This window comes from Chelonia mydas, chromosome 8 (assembly GCF_015237465.2).
Source record: "Chelonia mydas isolate rCheMyd1 chromosome 8, rCheMyd1.pri.v2, whole genome shotgun sequence".
Classification (NCBI taxonomy): domain Eukaryota; kingdom Metazoa; phylum Chordata; order Testudines; family Cheloniidae; genus Chelonia; species Chelonia mydas.
In genome coordinates this window covers 34,514,400-34,526,471 of record NC_057854.1, presented here as the reverse complement: position 1 = coordinate 34,526,471, position 12,072 = coordinate 34,514,400, and the positions used below count along the sequence as shown (strand labels likewise).

The window sequence follows — 12,072 nt, the reverse complement described above, 5'->3', positions numbered from 1 at the left end:
GAGGCATTAGGGGATGGAAAGTAACATTTCTGTTCCTTTCCATTTGCTGGCCAACTGAGCCCTATTGTCTACACTTTTAGATCAACCCCTGAATGCCATAGTTAAGTTGACCATACTTCCAGTGTGATGCAGCGAGGTTGACAGAAGAATTCTTCTATCAACCTAGCTACTGCCGCTCAGGGAGGCAGATTACCAGCACTGACAGAAAGACTCCTTCTGCTGATATAGGAAACGTCTACGTAACTGTGCCACTGTAATGCCCAGAGTGTAGACCTGCCCTGAATTAATTTGTTACTGTTTGTTTGAATGCTGCAAGTAGGCTGAGTTTATGATATCAATGGGATTTTTTTTTAATGCTGCTGGATGGTCATTATGCTGTTGTAAATAATTGGCAGGGTGCCTCAAGCTTTGTGTATGGGCATTTTGTTATTTAGACTTTAATAAATAAAAGTCAAGAATTTATTTTAAGTTAGGTGTCATGGAACAATGTTATCTTGCCCATGTTTGTAAAGTGCTTTGAGAATCTTGGATGAAGGATGTTATAGAAGTGTAAAGTTATATTAATTTCATGCGGACTTAAAGATGGAGTCATATTTCTATGATTCTGATTAGGACAAACATTTTGAATTTGGAGCCTCTACTACAAAAGAGTTCTGAATTAAAAAGGAAAGAGCATAGCTATTCCGGTGTTCATGTGATGTAAAATTCATAGCTTTAAAAATTGGTAGAGATTTTTAACAGCATCATTCTGATCAAAATAGCTTGTGCTTCTTTCTTCCCCCATCTTAGAAGTTCTAAAATAAATCAGCTATATACCGTGTCTCTCTTTAGCCTACAAGAAAAGGAAATCCTGAATTGTATTCTTTATCAAGTAGTACTTCTCCTTAATCTCGTCTCTCATTACAAAATCCTTAATGAGGCAATAAAGAGCTCAAAGAAAGAGAACAGAAATGATTACAGAAGGGCAAATTCAGTAATTAAGAGCAGCCTAATTTATGGACTGAATGATAAAGCCTATTTCTTATATTTGGAGCCTCAGGTTCCCACGCAAAATAGTCTCTCAATGGGACATGTTAAAACTCATGTGAAAGCAAGAGTTGCAGTATAAAAACCCCAATGAGTCTCTGGTTGTTGGTTCTTTTTAGAAAATTAACTGAGATGGTTTTGCACCAAGTTTTGCTTTGCCTTTTGTGGTGGTGGTTTTCTTTTTTTTTCTTTTTTTTTTTTTAAAAAACATTCATTTTCTCTTGGCACACCAATACCCCAACATGCTGCATACTGGCTAGCTCCCATGTGCTGTTTTGGAATTTCAGTTCTGAGTTGTATTATTTGAAGTTTACAGTCTGGCCTTTCATGACTATGCCTGGTAACTCAGGCCATTTACTGTAAGATTGTATAGCCAGCTAGAATTTCTGAGGAATATTAGATGCCTGCAATTGAATGAAAATGGCTAGTTCACCTCTCTGGGTTTTTTTAAAACAGGAAATACTCATATGTTTTCAAATGTGACACCAGACGCCCACTATTATCGGCGACGACACCGAAATGAGAGAGCCTGGATGCAGGACAAAGAGGAGGACGAGAACAGGCCTCAGGTACCGTGGGAGGAAGCTGTTAGCTTTAAATATTGATCATGGCTACAGTGGGTGCACTTCAAGATCATATTGGTTTCAGCAATGTTCCCTATACAGTAGAACCTCAGAGTTACAAACACCAGAGTTACGAACTGACCAGTCAACCACACACCTCATTTGGAACCAGAAATATGTAATCAGGCAGCAGCAGAAACAAAACAAATACAGTACGCTACTGTGTTAAATGTAAACTACCAAAAAAAAATAAAGGGAAAGTTTTAAAAAAAAAAAGATTTGACAATGTGAGCAAACTGTGTCTGTACTTGTTTCATTTAAATTAAGATGGTTAAAAGCAGCATATTTCTTCTGCATAGTGAAGTTTCAAAGCTGTATTAAGTCAATGTTCAGTTATAAACTTTTGAAAGAACAGCCGTAATGTTTTGTTCAGAGTTATGAACATTTCAGAGTTACAAACAACCCATTCTGGAGGTGTTCGTAACTCTGAGGTTCTACAGTTCTTAAAATGGGGAATGCCTCTAGAACCAGTAATATTTTTACAATCAGAAAGGACTTTTTATGTGGGACCACTGTACTTGTCTCTTTATTTGCTACTTCCAACATGTATCTTATTGTGGGGGGGCTCAGAAAAGAGCTACAGTCTTTCATCAGTTGAAATGGATCAGTAGTGGCTGAAAATCATTACCATCCAATGTCAGTTGTGTAGCCTAATAGAAAATACATTTATGGTGTGGACAGACAAGTGTTCATATCACATGCAGTTGCAGTGAGCATTCTTGTTGGTAATCTTGATACAGACACCAAGGACTGAATAGCTACAGACTGCTTTCTGCTCTTCCCCATAAGGGCCAAAGTTGAGGCAGGTGGGCAAGACAATGTAAAAAGAAACTTACGCTGTTACTGTCTGGGCGGTTTGTTTTATGGAGTAACAGAAGACTTTTGTCCCTAGAGCCATCACTGTTTCACTTGCACTAAATTCACTTACTTTGAAAAACATATTCAAACAAATAAAAGAAAATACACATATATAATTCCAAACTACACTAAGTATTGTTTATTAACCTGTAACATTCTTAAGAGTTTCAGAGTGGTAGCTGTGTTAGTCTGTATCAGGAAAAAAAAACAGAAGTTCTTGTGGCACCTTAGAGACTAACAAATGTATTTGGGCATAAGCTTTCGTGGGCTAAAACCCACTTCATCAGATGCATGGAGTGGAAAATACGGTAGACTGGTATAAATACACAGCACATGAAATGATGGGAGTTGCCTTACCAGTGGGGAGTCAGTGCTAACGAGCCAATTCAATTAAGGTGGAAGTGGGCTATTCTCAACTGTTGAAGGGGTGAATACCAAGGGAGGGGGGAAAATCACTTTTTGTAGTGCTAATGAGGCCAATGTAATCAAGGTGGTCCATTTCAAACAGTTGACAAGAAGGTGTGAGTATCAGAAGGGGGAAATTAGTTATTGTAGTGACCCATCCACTCCCAGCCTTTATTCAGGCCTAATTTGATGGTGTCCAGTTTGCAAATTAATTCTAGTTCTGCAGTTTCTCGTTGGAGTCTGTTTTTGAATTTTTTTTGTTGAAGAATTGCCACTTTTAAGTCTGTTATTGAGTGTCCGGGGAGACTCAAGTGTTCTCCTACTGATATTTGAATGTTACAATTCTTGATGTCTGATTTATGTCGATTTATTCTTTTGCGTAGAGACATTCTCTGGTTTGGGTAATGTACATGGCAGAGGGGCATTGCTGGCACATGATGGCATATATCACACTGGTACATGTGCAGGTGAACAAGCCCCTGATGGTATGGCTGATGTGGTTAGGTTCTATGATGGTGTCCCTTGAATAGATATGCGGACAGAGTTGGCAATGGGGTTTGTTGCAGGGATTGATTCCTGGGTTAGTGTTTTTGCTTTGTGGTATGTAGTTGCTGGGACTGGGAGTGGATAGGTCACTACAAAAACTAATTTCCCTCTGCTGATACTCGCACCTTCTTGTCACCTGTTTGAAATGGGCCACCTTGATTGCATTGGCCTCATTAGCACTACGAAAGTGGTTTTCCCTCCCTAGGTATTCACCCCTTCTTGCCAACTGTTGAGAATAGGCCACTTCCACCTTAATTGAATTGGCTCGTTAGCACTGACCCCCCCCACCCCCCACTTGGTAAGGCAACTCCCATCTTCTATATGTGGTGTATTTATACCTGCTTATTCTTAAAAGTTTCAGTCATTGGGTAGAAAATAAATCTTAAGTATTTTATGGGATTTGAGAAAAAAAATTGTAAATTTTAGAAACTACAGGGCACCTGTAGATGTAAACTGTATCCAAGCAGGGTGTTCCTGGAACTGCGTTGCCGCCTGGCAGCACAGTGTGCACATACTTTATGAGGGAAAAGATATTTGACTTATAAATGGAATTGTGCATTAAAGAAACTTTGCAAAAATTTGATTTGGAGAAAACTTATTTATTTGAAATTTAAGTTATTAAAGTGTTTTTCTAATGAAGGTAATTCTGAAATTTAACTAGTTTGAAATGTAAATGTCACACTTCTTCTGTAAACTCAAGTGTAGTCTCTGTTCTTGTTGTCTGTTTAACATCTGATACGTTCTCTACCTAGAGACAGCATTGCATCCTGCCTTTTATGAGCTAGTAGGTCTTATTCCCATCTCTAACTTTTATCATCCACTCACTATGGTTGTCCATTTCAGAATACGTACTCTGCATTTATTCAGTTGCTGCCGGTTTTGGTGATCATAGTTGTGTCAGTTATAACTCAGCTGATGGCCACTAATCCACCGTACAGCCTGTTCTACAAATCGTAAGTCCAATTTTTAAAAAACTGTTTATCTGATCTAGGTTACTTGGGGTGGGGAGGTAGAGGGATGTTGGACTTAATAAAGAGTTCACTAACTTTTCCTATCCGCTCTCTGCAGAAAGCATTATCATTTTGGAATTAAGGGACTAGGGCTATTTCAATTTTTATTGGTTGGTTTTCCTAGGCACTACCATAATACAAAACCATCAAGGAGCAGGGCCCCATTGTGACAGGCTATATACAGACAAGTAAGAGAAGACAGCCCCTGCCCCAGAGAGCTCACCATCTGGTTTAAAACACTTTCATAGAGTGGGCTAGTAGCATTAGCACCTTCTAAGCCAGCAGGAGCTGGAGCATTACAGAGCAACCTGGTTAGCCCTGGAAGGAGTGGGGAATGCCTAGCATTGTTCTAATCAGGGCTTGGGGAAAACCCACTTGCCTGTTCATCCAGCGCAAGTAGAAATGCTGTCCAAGAGAGCAGGCCAATTCGGGATGGAGAGCTGGTGGGGGGATTTTCCCTTGGGGGAGAGTAGAGCCACCCAAGTACTGCTAGTTGTTTTTTTGGGGAAAGGAGCAGTAGCTAGGTGGAGCTGTAAGGCATGAGACCTGTGTCCTCAGGATGGCAGCGATGGCAGCAGCAAAGGAACCTGCAAAAGTTCTGGAGTTGCGAAGGTATTGTTGATTTGAATGGTAGGAAGGATGTGCATGGTTGATTTATACACCAGTGTAAATCCGATATCCATGGGCTTGGGGTTGTGGACTGCAGGTGTTTTTCAGTTGGATGAATAGGTGTCAGGGAAACATTGCAGACCCTCCTTTCAATCCAAAGCAGTTCTCTCATGCCAGTACTGGAATAGTATTAGCTTGGTGTTCAATTCTTGCTGGCTCAAAAGGCTTATCATGACTGTGGAGGAATATTTAAGGGGAGTTGGAACAAGTAGGTGGGAAAGAAACCTGCAGTACTGAACGCTCAGCCCACGGGGGTTCTGCTTTGTTAATCAGGAATAAAATGAGTTTGAGGGTTTAGGCATTTGCCTCCTTGCAGTTTTGTCATTTAAAAAGCAAATAGCTGTTTTGCAACAAAATTCCCCCCTCCTTTTGGGGCATTGTCACACGTTGTCTCCTCCTTCACTTGGGCGTTCCTAATGCTGAGAGTTGTTGGTTAGGTGACAAACTGGAGCATGTGTGAGAGGAGGGGCATAGTCACAAAGCGTTCACTTCGGATGAAATCCAGTGTTTGAAAGGTCTGGGTTTGCTCCGTTTAAAGAACGGGGGTCATTTCAGATTTCAGGGGGGGCAGCTTCTTGCAGGAGTCTAGGGGTTGCTTTGGCCCCTGGCAGCTGTTGGATGTTTTGAAGGATAAAAGGTAAAAAATCAGTCTGTTTCATTTGTTGTGGTTATTTCCTATATTGTTAATAATAATTTATATAGGCTTTCTACAACAAAATTATCAACACAGGACAAACAGGAAACTTTTAAAGCTAAGCAATCTGCACCTAGGACCCACTGCCAAATAAAACTTAACTTTCAAGCTTATAAAGCAGCAAAGTTCAGACCATACAGGCTACAAATACAGTAAAATATTATTGATTCCAGATAGCAGTGCAGTCACACAGCAGTCTACTCCTACAGCTGCTTGCCAGATATCTCTGAAATGACTATGCAGGATCACCCATCTTCAGTTTTTAAAACACAAAAGCATGAAATTTAGTGCTCACACCATACTTTTTAAAACCTTCTTTTCATCCCAATACCTTCCTGGCTTAGTGCAAGACTCCAACAACAACAACAACAACAACAACAACAACAACAACAACAAACAAACATCGTAAGCCCTTGACATAAAACGTATTGTGCTTTCATTTGAAAAATGTGACAGAAAAACTTGAACTTCAGTTGCTGTTTGACAGGATAACAAAAGTGAAGATCTAATGATAAAATAACTGGGGGTGGAGGAAAGAAAAAAACGTGAGGCTGTGCATTTGCATTGCCATCCATTTCTTGGCAAGCTCCAAGTGAGGGGTCAGCAGTCTGGCGTTGGTCACAAAAGGGAACACATATTGATTAAAGCATGTTTTAGGGGCTAGTGAGGTAGGAGTACGAATCCAGTCACTGCACTGCTGGAACAGAGGCAGTGGTGAGATTGAGGGACTCCTTCAGAGAGAGATCACAAGAACATCACATGAATACGTGAATCCTGTGCCAGAAGGCGACTGTCAGGCTTCTTGTGGGTTGTATCTGCTCCCACCTCCTTAGCAGAGACAGCTCTCCCTGTCAGCTCAGCAGGAACAGGCAGGATAAGGTTTCACCACCCCTCCTGTTGTGGGCGGCTTGCTCCCTATCCTGCTGCCTGTGAGGTGGAGTTTCCAGACTTTTCAGTGAACTTCTGGGGGTTTTGCTGCCTGCCTTTCCCAGCACTTGCTCCCTCGTACCCCTTCAGCGGGACAGATGCCTGGCAGACAGGCTGCTCAGCATGCAGAAAGGTACCCACCCCCCAGGCTTTGCCAGCAGCAGATGGCTCCTGCTCCAAGATACTGGCAAGCCCGATGGTCGGGAGCCCAGGCGGATGAGCTTTAGTCCTTAGTCTCTCCCCAGTGCAATGCAGAAGGACAATGATGCCAAGGGGGAGCTGCTGTGGGAGAGCTTTGCTTTCTGCCTCTGCCTGCCCTCAGCTACATGCTTCCTTTATCTTCAGCTGGGGCTGAGGCGCTTCATGGGGGAAGGAGGAAATTGCCCCTCCTAAATGGCACCCCTATTGGGGGTAGCGTAATTGGAACTTGCTGAGGTTGGACTCGCATTCTGTCCTTTTCCATGGGGCATTTGTTTTTCAAGCTGCCCCAAAATTCTTATCTCTGTTACCACAAGATGTCAGCCTGCATCAGCAGACAGCAAGAGACTCCCCCACTGAGTCTTTTGAGTTGTGCCAATCCCAAGTGAAACCCCCCTGGCTGCTCCCAGAATAGGCAGTCCTTCCTGCTGCCTCCGTGCTCTTTGATCCAAGAGAGTCACACTTCAGTCCTGCACATAGGCACATATGCTCTGCCTCTAAACCTTATCTTTAGGAATTAAACTCTACAAACTTCATTGTTCTTAATGCAGAGAATAAAAATCCCAGACCTTAAGAGAGGAAGAAAAGAAGGTTTTTAATAAACCAAGAAGGAAGGGACAAACCGAACTGTGGAAGGAGGGAGAGGCATGTCAAATGGAGCGTGACCCTCCCTTCTTGGCTGCTTTCCCCTCATCCAGGGTAACAATTCTAAAGATGCAAAGAGAGGAGCCAAGAAGATTAGAAAGAAGAATATGGTTTAAACCATTGGAGGAAGCTAGCTCCACACAGCTCTCCTGACTGCAGGGCAGTTTCAAAACATTTGAAGGAAGTGGAACCAGGATCACCCCTTATTCAGAATTCCACATTCTATAATTTGCCCTGGGGTACCTAAAATGTGAGGCAGTGGAAATCTACGTGGAATGGGCTATATGACTACAGTCACATTGCACCCTAAGATATTTGGCCCTGTGCCCTAAATGCACCCTGAAGACTGCTGTCCTTTCAAGTTTGTCCAGTCGTTTCCCACTGATGTTGACAGGAGGCTGCTGGAAAGTGCAGGCAAACAAACAAAGCTGTGTTTGGGCCTTTTTGTCTTGGAAGTGACTTGACCCAGTTACCAAGAACTCCCTAGAAAAATGCAGTCTCATTAATGCATACTGTACTTGAGTTTGGGCAGTGTTAGTTCTGAGGTTGCTCCTTTTAGATTCCATTTTTCATGTTAAATCTCTTTAGATATTGTGTCTTCATTGTGTTTTTCTAGCCAGTCACGTTTATTTCATCAGCTGTGTTAGGAAGGTGTAAGGTTGATTATGGAGCAGGGAGAAGTGTAATTTCTTTAGTGAATGATTGAGGGCGCTGTAGTTCTGCAGTAGCTGCTGTGAAGAAGTTACAAGTATTTCCTGCTGAGAATATTGGAATGAAGGAGCACTTCTCTCTCCTTGCCTTTTTTTAACATTCCTTGATATTTCTGAACACATTTGTCTCTCTGCTGTTTTCACAGGTCCATAGGCCATACCATTCCTAGAGAAACACAAAACCTGCAGGTGCCTTATTATGTTGATAAAAACTTCGAAAATAGTTATAAAGGAGCAGAACTTCAAGAGCTAGAGAAAACCGTTGAAAAGGATTATATAGACTATATCCAGACCAGCTGCTGGAAGGAGAAACAACAAAGTAAGTAATCTTTGTTGTTTATAAGTGTATTGGTACGCATCACATAAAAGCCAGAGCGTGGCTTTGTTTGAGCAGGTATTTCCATTATAAGCCCTAGCTTATGGAAATATATAACTTCCTAAACCGTTGGTTCTCAACTTGCGGCCCAATCAGAACAGAGCTGTGGCCCATGTGACATCCTCAGGGCCATACAGGTAGTATATATATGGTGTGGATGCGGCCCACATAACACGTAGAGAGCTGCATATGCTACCCACGGTGGTAAATGTTTAGAACAGTGGTTCTCAGCCTAAATTACCTTTGCACTGGTTTTTGTCACACCTGCTCTCTTTTGTCACCTAGTGAATTTGTTGTTGAAAGCTTGACATAGATCTCTTTGGCTGATTTTAAGAGATGAGTTTGAAGTGTTTTTCACCAGTGGACTTTTTTTTTTTTTCGGGTGCTTTCTTTTACACTTGAATAACTCAGGGTAGCAATGTTTTAAACATGAAATCCACCACATTTATTCATCCAGTCTTTGACAGATTCAGAAAATTTTTGAAAATGGCATTCACATACCATGTTACTTTGTATCACATTTTAAAAAGAGAGAGGCAGAAAGCATGTGCGTATTTGAATGTGCCACCTTTATTTGAGTCTGAGGTCATGTTTTTTACCATAGTCAAGCATTTATTTTACTTTAAGAAAATGCAATGCAAAAAGTGACAATCAATAAAATGTTGAGACTTTAAAATGCACAAAAAAGTTAGGAAATTCAAAATTATTATTCTCACATCAACCTTAACTTGGTCACATGGCACATATATATTAAGGCATAAACTTTAACACCATATAGTACTGATATCTGAATTGATGTGCATGGAACAAAGATTCAGTCCTTGTCCCTTTCTTACATTTTAACAAAATATACACACACAAGGGGACCAAGTTATATGGGGAATCACAAGTTTGAATTTCCATAATTGAAATAACTAGACAAAGTGCATAGTATACTGAAAAAAAGAGAGAAACATTTATCATCTTAAGTGTTTTAGTAATAGTAAGCTTAAAGCACTTTCACATAGAAGTTTTTCTTTTTAAGTTAATAGTATCCCTATAAATCTCAACCTGAACATGTTTTAACAAACTTTTTGCTTTTGATTGATCTCCTATTATGTCCAGCAATCAGGTCAATATGGCACAAACATTGTAGAGCACATGCCTTGTCCAAACAATATTTGCTGTATCAACAAAGAGGCATCAACAATGTTGCCAACTCTGGTAATCTTCTCACAAGTTTCATAATATTTGATGTTTTAAAAAGCCCCAGCTCCTGGATTCAGGTGATTTATGTGAGACTCTCAGCTTTCCTTAAAAAACAAACAAAAAAAAACCTAGCCATTTTGACTGCAGAGAAAATCTTGAAGGCCCAAAAACCAGAAATCAAGTTAAAAGAACCCAAGAGGCATGTAAGTTTGTTTTTTGTTTTTGTTTCTCAAATATCATGATTTTTAAGCTACTCTCATGATTTTGAGAGGCCCAACTCATGATTTTTGGGTACTTGTGGACACAATACCAGCCTGTAGATACAACATGGCTGTCTATGAACTTGAATACAATGATAATGGAGTCTCACGTCAATGTCTACATACAAGGATTCAGCAAACACTGTAGGTGAACACGTATATGTGAGGCAGACCAATACAGGAACCACAAACATGGTTACATATGAGACACACAGGATTATCCAATACCATTGCTTTTATTCCTTGCTTAGTGCTATTCTTGTTTTTCACATAAGGTGTTAATGGGCCTTGCTTCAAAGCATATAACAGCGACATGACAAATCTGCTGCCACCTTGCTCTGTTGTGGGCTCTTCCTTCCCAGTTGCTCAGGTCAACCTGATATGCTTTCAGCTTTGACTTCAGTGTATCTTTATATAATTTATACTGACCACCATGAGAGCAGGTGTCTTGCTTTATCTGACCCTAAAACAGAGGTTTTCAAACTGTGGTCTGCGGACCACCAGTGGTCCACGAGCTCCATTCAGGTGGTCCTCAGATAGGTGCGCGCCTGGGCAGTCGCGCACGAGAAAATGAAGGCCCACCCACCTAATTAGTGGAGCCACGCAGGCGTGGCTCCACTAATTAGGTGCCTGGACCCTGAGAAGACGCACATGTAAGGTGAGGTGGTGGCCTTGGGGGAAATAGGGGTAAGGGGCAGTGGTGAGAAAGAAGGTGAGGGGTAAGAAGAAGAGGTCTGGGGAATTTGGGACATGCAGGGCTGCGTCGGCCAGAGAAAGAGGCAACTTTCCCCAGCTCCAGGGCTGTGGCTGCTGGGGAGAGACCCCCCTCCTTCCCAGCCTCAGCTCTGTGGCTGCTGTGGCGGGGGAGAGACCCCCCTCCTTCCCAGCCCCAGCTCGGGGGCTGCTGTGGTGGGGGAGAGAGGGCACATCTATTGCATTAGAAATGTAAGACTACTGATACTAACATATGAGTTGTGTGCTTTAATTTGTAGAACAAATTGGTACAAACAACATTTGAAAAGATCATTAAGTGGTCCACCAAGACCCTCAGCAATTTTCAAGTGGTCTGCGAAAAAAAAAAGTTTGATTACCCCTGCCCTAAAATATGGCCTTGGGTATTCTCAAGTTGGACATACGAATGAGATGCCCAGATTAAGGCAGCTGAGTTTTTATGAGCGTGCTTTGAATGCCAGACATCCAACAACAATTAAAGATTTCAATATCGGGAATCCTGTCCAACCACTTGATCCTGCAAATAGACCAAAGACAGCATGTATGGAACTGAACAAGTGACCTAATGTGGCAGCACTATATTGTCATGTCTCTCAATCATATAGAAGCATTGTAAGCATGACTGCTTGATAGACTTTTAGCTTTGTGTTTATTTTGACATTCCTATTGTTCTATAGGTGGTGTGACAGCATTCCAAATGCAGTGCTGGCCTTGGTTATGCAGTGGGTAATTTCATTATCAAATGTGGCATTCTGTGAAATCATACACCTAAGGTAGCAAAACTTCTCCATGGACTTGAGAGGAGCATTGCTGATCCTAACAATTGGGTAGACATGCACATGTCCCAGAACAAATTGGTATGGTATGTCAGTTTTCTTTAGGCTGATGGTGAAATCAAAATGATTGCATGAGCAAAGTGATCAGATATAAGTTGAATGTCGTCAACCGAGGGAGCATCAGCAATTAAAAGGTCTTTAAAAAGTAAATCTGCCACTTTTGTGTGAGCACAGAAGCATTGCAGGTTGAACAACTTCCCATCTGCATGGAACTGGATAAATACTCCTGTCAATGTCATGAAATGCATCCATAAGCATAGCCAAAAAAGGATGGAAAAGAATACGGGCACCAGCATGCAACCTTCTTTGGTGGCATTGGTGAGCAGAAAGGGGTCTGATATATTTTCAATATGACCTGTTCAAGAATTT

The 12,072-nt window shown here is 41.5% G+C and overlaps 1 protein-coding gene across 3 annotated transcripts in view; it reads left to right on the top strand.

Annotated features, from left to right (window-relative positions):
• The window catches only part of DNAJC18 (DnaJ heat shock protein family (Hsp40) member C18), a 50,607-nt gene that overhangs the window by 21,591 nt on the left and 16,944 nt on the right, over window positions 1-12,072 (top strand). For all 3 annotated transcript variants that reach the window (XR_006292637.1, XM_037906027.2, XM_043552732.1), the window contains 3 exons: window positions 1,483-1,595; window positions 4,302-4,411; window positions 8,458-8,630. Coding sequence is in view for 2 of the 3 variants with exons in the window: in XM_037906027.2 (XP_037761955.1) it covers window positions 1,483-1,595; window positions 4,302-4,411; window positions 8,458-8,630 (396 nt within the window). In the remaining variant the exon portion in view is untranslated. The remainder of the gene's footprint in view (window positions 1-1,482; window positions 1,596-4,301; window positions 4,412-8,457; window positions 8,631-12,072) is intronic.